We start from the raw sequence: 16114 nt of genomic DNA on the forward strand, positions 1-16114 counted from the left end.
ATAAATCACACGCACCACAGAACAGCTCTGTTTAAAAGATTTACTAATGAAAAGTTGAATATTAAAAACAATGGAGCAAGTCATGATTTGTGTAAATATTTTTCTGTGGAAGCAAACAAGTTTGAACATTGAGTCGTAAAGAATCATCCATAAAGGGAAAAGTACAGAAAAATAAACAAACACACATAAACCCATCCAGAACATTTAGAAACACAGTTTTAAATAGTGCAATATAAAGTAAAGTGAATCTAGCTGCTTGATCTCTACATCTACAGTGTATGAAGCAAAAGAGTGGGTGACCATGAGCTCTCTCAATCACACCCAAAGGGATATAAAAGCTCACCAGAGGGATGTGGGTTTGGGTGATGTGACAATAATAAAGAAACATTAATCTACCCACTACCACTGATTTTGCTATACTGCTTATGGTACTGTGCCTTTTCTTTTAAAACTGTATGTCTGGATGTATCACAGCATTGGAGGGAAAGCTGCAAATCAATCATGGCTTGAAGGTTTATAATACAGATTTTTTTTGTTTGAAAATTTGATGTTTTTTTTTTAACCAAAAACTAGACATTATTGTTTATAGTTGCTTTACTCATTTAGATTTCTTGATTGAAAATGCATTATTTTATTATGACGGAGGATTTTTATCTGGACCGGTCTGCTGGTTGCATCTTTGGGACAGGATGCAACTCTCAGGGACTGCTGAGTAGGTAGATAACAGCTTCAAGGACTTTAAGGTGCAACAGTCTTACTGGGTAAACTCCAGCAAACCTTTGTAATACAAGGGGTGGTCTCACTGCAAAAAAAATATTTACAATATAAATGTAGCCTGAGTTTTGCATCTTTTAGGCCTGGTTTAGACTTCTGCGGGGAATCTTTGTAGAGCCCACACATAACCTGCTTAAGTGGGTTAAACGTCATTGCCGGCATTTATGCCTTTGCTGGTGCATTATGTGTTAATTACTGTGTGGTCAAGTCCTGATGTTTCATATGTGGTGCCAGCTGATAGATATAAAATGTAATTTGGGGACTTTTTTCTCTTCTGGGTCGCTGCTATTTGTAGTGGTCAGTTTTTTTTCGCAGTCAGACATATTTGTCCTTCCCGTTTTTCACTTCTTTGTACTCTTTCTCTCATGTCTATTCTGACAGTTTCAGCACTCCAGGAGTTTGCTGACATTTGTGAATCCTTACATTGATGCTATGATTATTATTCCTTATACTGAAGTGACCACTGTTATTCTTTCACTCGTAACTTTAAAAACTGCTGCGAAAAACTAGCACTCAAAATATACAGGAGGAATCGATGATGCTGAACAAGCCAATCACAGTAACTTCGGGTTGCATCCACCCAATGTGTAGTTACATTTCACTGGAGGTGCATGTCGGGTTAGGTTGCAGGGTTAGCAGGGGTTTATGGCTACATCACAGGTTAAGGTGTAGATTTCCCGCTGAAGCATAAATCAGATCGAAGTCTTAAAACCAGCAAGTCTGTTCCTGGAGTGCTGCTCACACTTCTCACTGCATCTCAATTCAATTCTTCCTCATTTCGGAAACAGCTCTTATTTTGCTTTTCCACCAGGCCAGCATAAAGGCCTTTGTTATTCATCAGCTCCTCGTGGTTGCCCTCTTCCTTCACCATCCCTCTATCGATGACAATTATGTGACTGGCCTTCTCAACAACACTCATCTTGTTGGATATCAACAGCACGGAGCAGTCTTTTGCTTGATCCGTCAACGCCTGGTGGACCTGTAGAGCACAATTATTATGGTTTTAAAGGAAAAACAGTTTTAAGAAATATGCAAAATCACTAAAGATGAAGAATTTCCTACTTGATATTCGTTCTCTGTGTCCAAATCACTTGTGGCATTGTCCAGAATCAGGACTTTAGGACGTCTGATTAAAGCTCGAGCAATAGCAATACGCTGCTTTTGGCCTCCAGACACCTGGCCACCCTTCTCCCCGGCATCTATGAAACAGAGGGATGTACCAACAAACTTTTGCTTAGGTAGGGCCTTAGAAAATATGAAATGTTGTGGTGCCGTTAAACGCTGAGATTCTGGGTCGAACCTGTGTCATATTTATTCGGCAGTTCCATGATGAATTTGTGGGCGCTGGCCAGATTTGCAGCCCTATGCATTTCCTCATCAGAGGCATGCTCGTAGCCATATTTGATGTTCTCTCGAACAGAGCGAGCAAACAGCACACATTCCTGGCTCACCACAGCAATCTGTGAGCAAACAGAACGAAGACAGGATATTAGTGACTGTGTAATATTCACAGCAGACTCTAAGCAGGGCCTTCAAAGAAATCAGCTGCAGATTAAAGCTAAGAAAAAGCACAAATAAGTATCCTTATAACAAGATAAGACAGATGACAAAGGAGTGAATTTAAACAGGAATTTGGAGGAAAAACGTTTAGTAATCTGTGAAAATGCTTCCCTGTCATCATTAGCTGAAGCTCAGGGGCTAATTTCATTCCATTTCCATTTTATACAGAATTCACAGGATTTATTTAGTATCTTTAACTTCAGTTTAGGAGTTAAATTTGTGGCATGAGGACTTGATAAACCCCTAGGTGCGAATAGCCACAGAGGTTGATGTTGATGATGTCTTTGTTCCCAGCTGAAGTTTACTGTTAGCTAAAACTAAACTAAAACTAGGTGTAGAAAATACTTAGCTGAAATTAAAAAAATAAATAAAATACACTTATATAAAAAGGAAAGAACTGAAATAATTTTAGACACTTGAAAAAAAAGGAAAATATACAGGAAATGTATTTTGTTTTAGCCTTTGGTCAAACTTGTCCTAACAGTGAGTCTGATGAGGGTTTGATGCATACAGTTACTGGGACGGTTGGTGTCCCTGGGACGGTTGGTGTCCCTGTGACTGCGAGTCAGTTACTTTCATAATAACAAAAACCTAGCAATGAAACTGGTCAATTTTAATTGTAATTATATTTATATTAAAAATCCACTCTGGGAACTAAGGGCCAGATATACTAAACTGGGCAAAATAGCGTGTGAACGCAGTCCCCAAATAGTAAAACAGTATTCGTAGGAGTAGTTACTTTTTCTGAGCGATGTACAAAAGTTGCGTTGTTTTCTAAATTTGGATGCAGTCAGTTCATTTAAATATCAAGCACAAAAAAAGATAACTTTACGTGCTTGATTAAAAAGATTTTCTCCCTATGTTTTGCTCCTTCAGTAGGGGACTCCCAGAAAGACATACAGAACAGGGTCAGTCACAAACTCAGTTCTTACCTCTTACTCGCAGTCGCTTTGTAAATACCAACAGCACTTTATTTTAAACCAATTGGCACAAAGTATTAGTAAATCTGGCTTTAAATGAGATTAAACTAAATTGAAAAAAATAACATGAAGAGAAATACTAGTTAGAAAATGCAAAACAATAATACCTCTGCATTTATTTCTTCTAAAAAAGATATAGTAAAATTTGATCCCAGTAAAAAACATTAAAAAAAATAATATACAGAAACATATGGCCCTGAAAACTATCCTCAGTGGGTCCCAACAGGCTAAAAGTGTTTACTGTTGTTTTTCCACTGTGATCAGGTCTTTTAAAGCTAAAATATGATGTTATTGACCTTTCATCTTTTTAAAGAAGAAATGTTTAGGCATTAAATCGATCTTCTGAAAATACTGCATGCAGAACTTGCATCACACTTAATAATTTTAGAGCAACAGCTTAACAGCTTATAATTTAGCTTTATAAGCAGTTTTTCCCCCAGTGGCCAAAAAAAGACCCCACTTAATGCAGCTTTAAAGGTGCATTCTGGAATTTTCTTGTAAACAAACCAAAGAAATGTTTGCGTTGAGTGTTTCCCATGGCACCGTTAAGCACAAAGATTATAAATAAAAACACAAATGGAATTAAATATCTGATATTCACAAACCTTGTCATGTAGGTACTGGTCTTTGTAGCTTTTCAGTGGTTTGCCATCCAGGAGAATCTCCCCTCCTATAGGCTGGTAAAACCTCTCCAGCAGCTTCACGCAGGTGGACTTCCCTGATCTATTAAGACCCACGAGGGCAGTGATTTGGCCTGGCTTTACCTCCAGAGATATATTCTGGTGAAAGAGGTATATTTTAAGGAATGCTTTAACTTGAAGTAAAACATGCACAGGACAAATTAGTACATACCTTAAGGACGAGATTTTCTTCATTTAATTTTCCATTATATGAAAATGTAACATTTTTGAATTGAATGTGTCCCTGAAGATTTTCAGGGGCCAAAGTACCATCTGGGGGTACTTGAGGTTTTCTATCCAAATATTCAAAGATCTTCTCAGAGGCTCCAATTGCTTTCTTCACTTGTGGGTAATATCGCATGACAGCCTGAAAGAGAAGTAGTCATGAATAAGAGGAAAAAGTGAGCATCCATTTATGCTTCTTCTTGGTTGATGGCTCACCTCAACAGCAGAGGCAAACTGCAGCTCATAAAGGACAAACGACACAAGATCTCCACTGCTGACGGCCCCCCTGGTCACAAGTGTGCCCCCGTAGTACAGAATGCATACCTTCAAAGCTAGGGTAGTCATCTGGAGAAACAAGAACAACAGCTTACAGAGTGATCAACTGTAAAATGAGTTACATTAAGTATTAATGAGTAATTGACCGTGATGCTGAAGTCTACATTTACAGTGTACCACCTTGGTGTACCCTCTTTTAGATTTATTGAAATTTGCTTTGTGTGATTTAAAGTTAGAGCCCTTTATGCACTTCACTTTGAAACAAGAGAATATAATAAGCACCAAAGATTGCAGCTGGACAAATGTTTGGTATCTGCTACACTCCTTAACTGCTTATTGTGTGATATAATGATGGGTTTGGCCTCTTAATAACAAGGCCTATATATATTCATAGGTGCGAGAAATGCACTGCTTAACATCCTCTGTCAACAAAGACACCACCAGAGGTCTGAACTTACAGCACAACAGCAGGAGCAGGAGTAGGCAGGTTAAAGGTCAGATCTGATTGCATTTATGTTTTCGCATGCACCGAAAAGCACAATAGATCCTCTTTGAAATTTATAATCAGATTTCACCTTGTGTATTTATCTCAGTTACAATTTCTAGCTATAAAAACAACAAATAAAAGGTGTTTAAATGTCTTGTTAGCTGCCTTTAGACACTCCCACTGCCACATATTCACACAAGTCAGGCTAAACAAAAACTGCAAATACTCTGTAGCATAGATCAGTGTTCAACTCACACTGTTAGCCCAGGTAGAAGCCGCATAGGCAGCTGCCTCCTTTTTATTAAGGGCGTAAGTGTCCTCCAGGCGCAGTCTGTACTTCTCTGTCTCACCGTCCTCATTGGCAAAACTCCTCACTGTCTTCATGTTTGAGAAGGTCTCTGTGGCCACCTGGTTAGCCTTTGCCAGTGACTCTTGAACTTGCACAGCAATAGTCTGAAATATAATGAAAAATTAAACTACACAGTTTGATTCAGTAAAACAAGCCATATTTTATTGATTTGTCACTATTGTAACTGATCAGAGGAGATTTGATCAACAAGTAATTAAAGCTAAATTTTTCACATCACCTGGTGGAAGCGTCCGGTGAGCTTGGGTATGACCCAGATGATGGGCAGCCCCATGCATGTGAGCAGCGTCATTTTCCATGACTGGCTCACCATGTAGAACAAGAGGAAGCCGAAACGAGCCGTGTACCACATCAGAAGACTCAGCTCCTCGCTCAGAGCTTCACTCACGCTGTTGGTATCAGTGGTAATCCGTGACACCAGTTCACCTAACAGTACAGCATGAGTCTTCTTAAAGGGATCGCATTTTAAGTGTATATATACTTCTTTTTTCTGGATTATTTGTAACAAGTTCACAAAACTTTTTAAGAGGAAACTGAGATTGGCTTTTAGGGTTTTAGTTATTAATTAATGAAACATTAATCTTGTATACAGTTTGTACATAATTTACCTGTTGAAGTGGCATCAAAGAAAGCGATCTCCTGTTTCAGCACGGCCTGGAAGACGACTCCCTGCACCGAGGTGTGTATGCGGCTCATGGTGATATTGTACGTGAGGTCACATATAAACTCGAGCACAGCACTGAGACATAAAGCAGAGGAAGAGTTACACTAAAAGTACATAAAATATTATTACAGCCATATCTTTAAGCTTTTGTTAAGCTTCTGTTGTACACATATCCTCAGAAGTGACTGAAACTACACTACATGGGTTGGAGCAGGAGCTCGGGTGTAAAAAGCATCCTAGGTTAACGCTGACCATCCTCACAACACTCTTTCAGTTCATTTCTGAGTATTAAAAAAAATCCCTGAAATTTTTAGCAAACAGATCACATGTTTTTTATTTATTCTAATTAAATTGTTCTGCGTTAGTAAACGGAGAGAACCTTTTAAAAACCAACTTTAATAACCAAAGAAGACAAAGGTTGTATTACCTGGCAATGGTCATTAGTGTCATGATTGTAATGGCCTCTGTGAAGGCGTCAGGTGCTTCTTCATTCATGATCCAGTCAGCCATGCGTCCAGTGTACTGAGGAATAGCCATCTCACCTGAAAGCAGGTGTTAACATTATCACCATACTGATCTTTGGCAAAGCCCAACTGCCAGGTTAACGTTTACATTCAGCAGCGTCAGTGGACTGTGATTACATTTCAATTACAATTACAATTGCCTACAATTACAGTTTCATGTTGCTGGCATTATTACAGATATGCAGCTAGTGCTGCAGAAAACAAGACCTTTTTTCCTATACTTAAATTAACAGCATGAGGACAATGACACGAACACAATGATAACTACAGGATATAATTTCAAAACACTGTAGTGGCAAGAAGGACATGCATGCTTTAATTTAAACGAAAAGAGGCGTATTACGCTTTAGGCTCCAGATTTGTATTCTTGGACTCCACACATGATTCAAAGTTCACAATAATCCTTATTTATCTTATACTGGGCCTTAATGCAACCCTCTAGGTAATTCACTGTCTGGAACGGGCACATTTATCACCCTTCTCCCTCTCTTTAAAAAACTATCTGAAACCGAGTCTGAAGCATGACATTCTGCATACAGGGTTTACTTTCACGTATGCTAACCTCATTATTTGCCACTCTGATGATGTTTAATATGAGAATACACAATTGTAATACTATAAATACGATGGAATGAAAGAAGCGCAACAGACCCCACTTCAAAGGTGTTATTTCACATACCATAAGACGAGAGAAAGACAAGTATCAGCACAGCAACAAAGCGCCAGAAAAAGGGCTGCATGTATCCCATCAGTCTCTTCAGAGAGGCCCCAGTCTCCTCTTTTGGCTTCTGAGATGGTGTCCTCTTAATAAAAGATGAAATGTACTGGCCCCAGGAGATCAAAAGAGATGACACATACCGACTCCAGTAGAGCCAGGCCACTAGTGTCACGATATAACCCTGTAACACCTGCAGGACAAAGGACAGGTTTAATATAACCATTACACGTGTGTTTAGTTAGCTTAGATGAAATAAATTGGTTTTGGTCTCAGATCTTGTTCCAGGCTGAGTATGTTTTATGCATTATTTTTATTTTCTGCTCAAAAAAAGTTCAATTACACTGGAAACTGTTCAATTATCTGAGAGATCTACTACTAGAAATCTAATAAACACATATAGAGAAAAAAATTATTCACTTTTTCATTATATTAATGTGTAAATGTGTGTTTTGTCTGCTGATCAGACTTAAGACATGAAAGCAACAATTTATGCATCCCATCCATGCTGGCAGCAATCACAAAGTTGTTAAGTGGTTTCTGTCATGAAACAAAAGAAGAAGAACTGAAGACCTCCAGGGTGGCAATAACAGTGGTAAAGGATGTGGCCACAAATAGCAGTAACACAGTTTAAAAAGATTCCAAGTAAAAATAGCATAAAAAATGTAGATTATAGATACATTAACAAATACTTGTATTCATACTTCTTATTTCAGCTAAATGCTCCTGATATTTTCATTATCTAATATATTTGACTGTTCTTACTGATACTGCAGTTTTAACTGGCACTTTTACAACTTTCTGCTGCAGGAGAAGTTACTGATATAGAACAATAAACTTCAACTCTTATCATAAGATTTGTGTGATGCATTTTACACTTCAAAGTAGCTGGTAAGAATCCTGCAGTTCACAGATAGCTATTGCACGTAAAGAAAAGCACATTTCTTATTGAGATATGTCCCCTCAAAGTGCATTAGGTAATGAATTCATATTTTCCTTCTTGCTGCTCACCAAGGTTGCACATATTGTAGCATGGTAGGCAACAAAACACATACACTCACCCTCTCCCAAGAGTGCCACCCCCACAGTTCCTCCATGGTGGACTGCCCCAGCACCCAGAGAAGAGTAGCGTACACTGGGAAGTGGAAGCAAAGGACCCCTAAGCTCTGGATCCCCTCGAAGCTTTTAGTCCATGGTAGGCTTCCAGGGTAGGTGAAGGCCAGGAAGGCAAGGAGGGAGGCTCTGGTCAGGGCTCCTACCCATAGGGTGATGAATGGATGAGAGAGTAGGAGAGGCGAGAGTTGGGCCAGGCGGATGGTGTGCACCACACACACATCCAGGCACACGCAAAGCACCGGGAAAAAGTAGCTCATCTTCTGCATTACGCACACACTCTGCAAAAACAAATGACAGAGACAGCTGAGTATTAATATCAGCAAAATATGCAAACATGCAAAAACATAAAATAAGAATGATCTATGTGTCACCAGTGGGCAAACTTTTTTTAAAGCAACTTTTTCAGCTTATACTCATATATTAACGCTATAACGCACCATGCACTAGTCTTTGTACACTAGAGTATTTCCTTTTCCCCCTGGAAGAGTGACATTACGTCTATAAGTGTTGGGTGGATGGGACTGACGGATCAAACATGATCAAACATCAAACACCAGGCCTACATTTTGAATGCCCTTTAAGGACAATGGTCCCTATTTACTTTCACTTTGCTGCCGATTGCATTTACTTTCATTTTCTGCTGCCCTGATGATTTCTTTGAAATGGCTCCGTGAATAAACCAAACATCACACACAAACACAAACAATTATGGCAAATGTTGACACCTACAATCATAAACAGCATTGATAGCGTATACTACATGAGTTTACAGGGGATAGCAACTGTTATAATTACCCTTAAATCCAACCTACTTACTCGGTTTCCTTGACACGACCTATTTGCTTCGACGAACGTCCCAAACCTTTGAAAAACTCGAATATAACCTCAGACCAAGTAAATAACGTTAATTTAATATCTACAAACCGGCAGCCTGTTCAGTCACGAACCGACAACCACTGACTGGCAAAACTGAAACCGAAACTAACTATTTATAGAGCTTTTGGAATGGAAAGTCCCACATACGTCCTCCTACCGAAGACCAACGACAAACAAAACTTACCTTTATTTAAACCGTGACGTTTTTATTTCAACATTACTACTCAGAAAACTTGTTTTTGAAGAATAACTTCAGTGTGTGGAGTGCCTGCTGCCACCAACACTGCAAAGTTGATAGGATGTGCCTGATATGAAAATCAGTCCAACAGCGACCCCATGTGGCGAGGAGGTACAATTGCATGAGCTTTTTACTCGTTTTAAATGAACAACAGCTAGAATCACAGTAATTACATAAATCGCTTGGATATATATCTTTATACTTTCATATATTTCTTCATTCATTCATTCATTCATGCATTCTGGTCCCAGAAGCAATAGTAGACTAAATAGCTATGTATATTGTTTTGTGATGTAGTTTTGATATATATTGTTTAATTATCTTTACTGGTTTACATTGAGTGTAAACCCATCCAATAATAGCCACATGAACCTCCTCTGAGGTATTCCTCTTTTCATCCTGCCTTGCGGCTGCTTATTTGTTGCCTGATTTGCCTGCCTGACGGTCACATGTTGTCTCTTGCCTGGTCTTGGACACTGAAACCCCCAACAGAAACTTTGAACTCCCTGACAGTTTCCTTCCTTTCCCTTCTTTCCGGTTTGATGGCTGGAAAAAGCAACGCTAAAAGTGTTCCTACTATTTTAGGAACCCTCTTTGTAAACCCCTGTAAACCACAAAGCATGTGTTTGCTTTGCTGTTTATTTTGAAAAAAATAAAAAGCAATAAAATACATCTTTGGTCAATTTCTTACACTTCAGCACTTAAAAAACGACAGATTTATAGTCCTTTATTGCATTAAAAAACTTTTAGTTTAAAAGTTTTAAGTTTAAAATGTAGAATTCTAAACTAATTCAAACTGGATTCAGCCAATACAATATCCCTTTTTGTGTTTTCACTGTATTCTAGTTTCTATGTCGGGAAATATTTTCGAAATTTCTACTGCAGCAGCACTTTTGGGATAATGATTTCTTTAAAATGTATGCAGCATGTTTATACTGCAGTTCACTGAGGTTAACTTTGGAGAAAATGAAGCGTTTTTAGTACCTAGTAATCATAACTGTTAATTAAATCCACAGTAATCTGTTCAAAAGTAGAATGCTTTACTAAATGAAAAAAATCAAGGAAAGTCCATCCATTCACTTTCTTCTGCTTATCCAGTTTAGGGTTGTGAACATGTAAAGTCCCTGCAGGAAAGCTCCAGCCTTGTGATGGATTTGAACAGAGGGTTTTCTTGCTGTGAGGCAATGGTGCAAACCACAGTTGGTAAATAAAATAGGCTACTATGGTAAATATTGAACTGAGAGCAGCCACTGAATAATTCTAATTTGAACCCTTATGTTGACCCATTAGACCTATTATTATGGAGAATTATGCTCTTACACTGTCTTTTTTTCAGTATATAAAAGCATATTTACATGTTGTTAGACATGGCACATTGTTGTCATTGTTCTTCTAGTGCAAACTAAAGCAATTAATCTCTTTGTAACCGCAGAATTGAATGATATAAATAATCCTTGCATAGATGGCCTGCATCAGAATACTGTCAGAAGACTTTATGGGATTTGCAACAATAATATTCATTTTTGTTTCCCTTTGGCTGAAATTAAGGCGTAACTTTACACATATGTGATTCATACATTTGTGAAACTGAGCTCCCATCTCTGTTATAAACTGTCACACCAAAGTCACTTGTATATGTACCCTGGAAAGCCTGGATGCGCATGCTCAGACATGGCAGCTGCCTGTGAGAAGCCCCTCAGAGCATACAGTTATGAACATTTAGCCAAATAAAAGTCGAGTTAACTGATTTGACTGCTGCGGAGTTTCGCTGCCAGAGCCGCGATGGAGTAAACAGTTGGCAGCGGGGACATTTGTGAGCTGGTCTGGATGGAAGCGACGGGTTTACGAGACGTTTTCAAATGTATAACGCTGTGTAAGCAAACACGAACGCCAGAAATGTGTCATTTTAAAGGTTTCAGCCTGCATGAAGGGTGAGAGCTTAGCCAGATATACCGCGTTAGGAGCAGCTTCTCGAGCTGCAGTTTTTCCGTGACTCTCAGGCCCAGCAACGCCTACTTCTACGTAAGCTAAAACATCTGGATTTGGCCACATGGGTTTGTTGTGCACAGTAAACAGCTGCGCTGACGGGGTTTCAGGCTGATTTTAGTGATGACCTAAGAGGGGAAAGAAAGATGGCTGGAGAAAATGCGATTTTAAAATCAATCGTAAAATACAATAATAATTCTTTTCTTTTTCATGTTTTAGCTATTGCAGCAATGGAGGATATTGGTCTTCTTCCCAAACCCACCCCCGAAACCCCAGTCCACAGACCCACAGTCCCTGAGACTTTTGGGCACCATCACATCCCACCAGGTGGGTATATGAGCTCATGCAATGTTTAATGAAATGTGAAAAATATCAGGTATTCACCTGTCCTAACAAGCAGAGGCAGACTTAAACAATTCACAAATTGTAACATAATCCCAGGCCACTCTGGTCACTTCAAATAAGAAGTATAGGTTTAGTAGTATATTTTTGTTTAGCAAGGATGTTACATTTCAAATGTGAGTGCTGGGAAGTGAAAAGGGTTTGTATGCCAAGTATGCCAAAGCCATACAAAGAGAAGAATTATCTTTAGTACACAGTTTGTGTTACCAACATGATATCAATATTTCATATTCAAATATTCCTGTGGGGCACGAGTGACTATTTACCAGTCACAGAACACACAAATATACAAGGTAAGGCACAAAAAAAAACGTGTTTGCATGTTTTACACTTTTAAATGATTATTTTTATTCATTTAAGGGTCAATGTCAGTGTCTATTTGATTACAGTTGATTAGTAGCTTCTGAGTATCTGGGGTTTCACTTCTTTGTTTCTCATTTTTGTTAATATTCTTTTTTTAGGGTTATTTCTGTATAGTCTTGTGTTTTTAACCTTTATTGATTCATCCCTCCAGCTACCTGTTCCTTGTCTTTGTAGCCCTTGTATTTACTGTGTAGATGTATAGATGTCCTATTTTCTGTAACTTGTCTTGTGGATTCTGGACTGTTTATCACCTGGGAAATCAACATTAAAGCTCATTTTGAGTTCAATTCCTGCCTCCTGAGTTTGAGCCTATAAATGACTCAATAATCCACAGAGCCATTGATACAAGCAAACAGAACAAAACAAAGCTTCATACAAACAGACATATTTACTGAACATGAATGTGGGCTACAACAATGTAAAACAGGCTGTTGATGTGTGCACAATTACATGTGGAGACTAGGGGGAGAGTTACTGCTGACAGAATTCTGGACAGTCAACTCATTGCTGCTTGTTACAATGTATGCTTCTCTACATAGACCACCTGCATGTCGGTGATGCAAGCAGGAAATCTGACATGGACAAAGATGGAGTGGGTAAAAAACGGTCCCACTCAATGACAATATCTGAGCAGCAGATGATCTCCCAATTTCCTGTACATCACCAAGCACCTGTGGGTGCTGACACTAGTAAGTACAGATAAGAGTTAATGTACATCCACCTTTACTTGGATGTATAAGTGTGCATGCAAGTATTATAAAAAGTTAATTTTGTGAACATTCAATTGATATATATATATATATTTTTTAATTTTCAGTAACACCGGTGGATTATTTATTATAATAATATTTTTATAATTATTCTTGTTATTATTATTATTATCCATTTATCCATTATTATTTAATATATATACTTTTACGTATATAGTTAAATTAATTTGGGTCAACAGAAAAGTCAGCTGCTTCAGCGCCACCGGGCCTAGACATCCCCGAAATCCATGTATCACTCGTAGTTCCAGAACCTTACAAAAAGTCAGATCTTATTGGTTTAACATATTTGGTTCATTTTGACCGTTGCTCATAGAACTTGTCACTGTGAATCCTCAAAGTGAATGATAGTTTTTCCGTAATGTAGATTTCGTTGACTATATTGATGCAGTCCTCCTGTGACGGTGGTTCAACCTTTAACCATTTCCTTGTAATGGCTTTTTTGCTAGCAATCAATAGAATTGCCAACAGTCTCATATCAGACTTCTTCCAGTTTTGCGTGTTTACAGCTCCCAAATATATACACTGAAATGAACAGGGGATTTTAGATCCATAAACAAAATTTATATGATTACACATACAGGACCAAAATTACATTACATCCCCAGAAGATATGATAATGTTTAGCTCCAGAGGTCCCACAAAGCCTCCAACATAAGTCGCGACCTCCTCGGTGCCTTTTTTGAATTGGTGTAATAAAATATCTCACTAAGTGTCTCCATCCAAACTCTCGCCATGTATTGGAGACTTTTATGGTCCACTGCAGTTGACACATTTTTACCCAATTTTCACTAGGGATGAGTACATTGCCCTCCATCTCCCTCTCTTAATGTATTCAGAATTGGTCTCTTTGCCATGAACATTCAACTGAAATGCTTGAGTGCTATCAGAATAATAATAAGACCAATAAACATCCCCAATATTTCTGAGAAAAGATTTTGAGGGTTTAAACTTGAATGATTGTTTCATTGTTTCATTGTTTCTGAAAAATCCCAGACCTCCAGTGCTAGCAATGAAAAATAACAACAAAAATGTTTTTCTGTTTTTTGATCTGTTTGTACAGCACATCTTAATACAGTTGCCCAAAATGGAAACACCAATTTGGATAAAGCAGGTGCTGTCAGAAAAATAACCAAAGCCAAAGTTGCAGATCCATTAAAGTGGAAGCAAAACAGGCAGAAACAGCTGAGGATGGAGGGAAAATCATATGTAAGCAAACGCAAGAAAGATGGTGAGATTGTAACCAAACACCCAAGAGCCATAGGACCAAGATGCACCTCGGATGCATGCAAAAAAGCGACAAATCGGCTATGTAGTGAAATTACTGAAGAAACAAGGAAGAAGGTGTTCAATGAATTTTGGCAGCACATGAACTGGGCTCAGAGAAAGCTCTATGTAGCAGGACAAGTCGATCGTGACTCTGTGGAAAGATCTCGGGCTGCGGAGTTGCCTTCAAGGAGATCGGTATCACTTCGTTATCATTTGATGGTGGATGGCAAACGGACACAAGTATGTAAGAACATGTTCCTGTCCACGCTTGGGATTGGAGAATGGTCTGTGCTCAACTGGGCAACAGAAAAGACTGAATCAAACAAGAGCAAGTCAGAAAAAAAGCCAGTTGTGACTGCCCCTCCTGTAGACAGCAACACTGCAGTAGTTACTCAAGGTGAGTGTTTTTTTCTTTGACTGTTTATCAGTTACTTTATAAACTCGTTGACCTGATTTACACAAGTTTTGGCAGAAGCAATGAGGTATATCTCAATAATGATACGTGCATGTTAATAAGGTTCCCATGTTTTTACAGAACACATGAATGCAACTGACAAAGACAAAAACAGGCTACCAGAAAAAGAGGGGGCAATCCGAAAGAAATCCAGAGTTGCAAAACCACTAACATGGAAACAAAATCGTCAGAAGCAACTCAGGATGGAGGGAAAACCGTACACCAGCAAGAGAAAGAAAGATGGCGCCGCTATTACTAAAGCTCAAAGGTCAATGGGGCCAAGATGCACATCCGGTGCCTGCAAAAGGGCATCGAACCGCTTTTGTGCTGACTTTAGTGACGAAACGCGGAGTGGGCTGTTCACTGCTTTCTGGCAGTGTATGAACTGGACTCAGAGGAAGGTCTATGTGGCTGGGCTTGTGGACTGTGATCCGGTGGAAAGAACCCGTGCACCGTGGACTCAGTCTAGAAGATCAGTCTCAATGAGATATCATTTGATAGCAGATGGCGATAAAAAACAAGTTTGCAAAAAAATGTTCCTCTCCACTTTGGGGATTGGAGAGTGGTCAGTGCTTAACTGGGCCCAGAATGCCTCCCAGCTAGACGATTCGGAGGAGAACAGTAAGAAGCGAATGCAGAGGAAATCCCGTAAAGCTTCTGAGCATATAGTCCTGAAGGAGTTTCTAGAGAGTTTACCAAAAGTGTCACCTTCCTGTGGTGGAACGTCCACCTCTAAGCTCTGTCTGGAGCCAGTCTTCTCAAACATGTCCGAGGTCTACAGGTACTACTACAGCCACTGCGTGGATCAGAAGACAGCGCCGCTTTCACGCCAGGTTTTCTGTGCTGTGTTTAAAAAAATGAATTTAAGATTGTGTGACTCCAAAAAGGACCAGTGTTGTTCTTTTGGTGGAACTGGAAACTTGTTTAATGAGCTTTGGGAGGAATACTGCTTGGAAAGAGGAGCTCCAGGGCAACAACCTGAGAGAGTCGGTGACCCGTAGACCAATGTTGGTGTTTGTTGCCAAGTTAATACCAACTTTGTATTATACACCGTTTGTTTGAGACTTGATGGTGGATCCTTCTTTTATATTTGCACTTCTTGAAGCAGTGTAGTTGTCTCGATGTAGCTGAAACAATTTAAGCACTACGTTCATTTTGAGGCCTCCGAGTGGTTCGTGTTATTTGGAGCATCATTTTGTTAGAGCACAACAAAACTGCTATTTTATCGTTTCGATATGTATGATGTAAAAGGTCAAAGTCAACTCAAGTGTCAAAGTTGATATTTTCCCTTGTGAATTAAATATTAACAGCTACCAGAAGTATTTCCAGAATTCTTTCAAAGGCAGAGCAGTCACAGTCAAGCTGTTAGGACTCCCCAGATGTGTGTATGT

General features: G+C 39.0%; 2 protein-coding genes across 2 annotated transcripts; one reads left to right on the top strand and one right to left on the bottom strand.

Moving 5' to 3' along the window:
- Positions 1-286: 286 nt before the first annotated feature.
- On the bottom strand, positions 287-9309 carry tap1 (transporter 1, ATP-binding cassette, sub-family B (MDR/TAP)). The gene is made up of 13 exons (XM_085365913.1): positions 9185-9309; positions 8314-8646; positions 7217-7445; positions 6441-6555; positions 5958-6088; positions 5570-5775; positions 5238-5435; positions 4436-4564; positions 4167-4361; positions 3920-4093; positions 2075-2234; positions 1837-1973; positions 287-1753 (listed from the first exon to the last, which is right to left on the bottom strand). Exons 2-13 carry the CDS (start codon positions 8632-8634, stop codon positions 1532-1534), a joined length of 2217 nt encoding a protein of 738 aa, XP_085222039.1. The 5' UTR covers positions 8635-8646; positions 9185-9309; the 3' UTR covers positions 287-1531.
- Positions 9310-11235: 1926 nt separating this feature from the next.
- LOC146623471 (uncharacterized) lies at positions 11236-15724 on the top strand. The gene is made up of 5 exons (XM_085365914.1): positions 11236-11355; positions 11688-11795; positions 12773-12922; positions 14064-14666; positions 14805-15724. Exons 1-5 carry the CDS (start codon positions 11310-11312, stop codon positions 15722-15724), a joined length of 1827 nt encoding a protein of 608 aa, XP_085222040.1. The 5' UTR covers positions 11236-11309.
- The last annotated feature ends 390 nt before the right edge of the window (positions 15725-16114 follow it).

The sequence above is a fragment of the Diplotaxodon limnothrissa genome, linkage group LG11, assembly GCF_057381915.1.
Source record: "Diplotaxodon limnothrissa isolate DT_005_m linkage group LG11, D_limnothrissa_male_GT1.1, whole genome shotgun sequence".
Classification (NCBI taxonomy): domain Eukaryota; kingdom Metazoa; phylum Chordata; class Actinopteri; order Cichliformes; family Cichlidae; genus Diplotaxodon; species Diplotaxodon limnothrissa.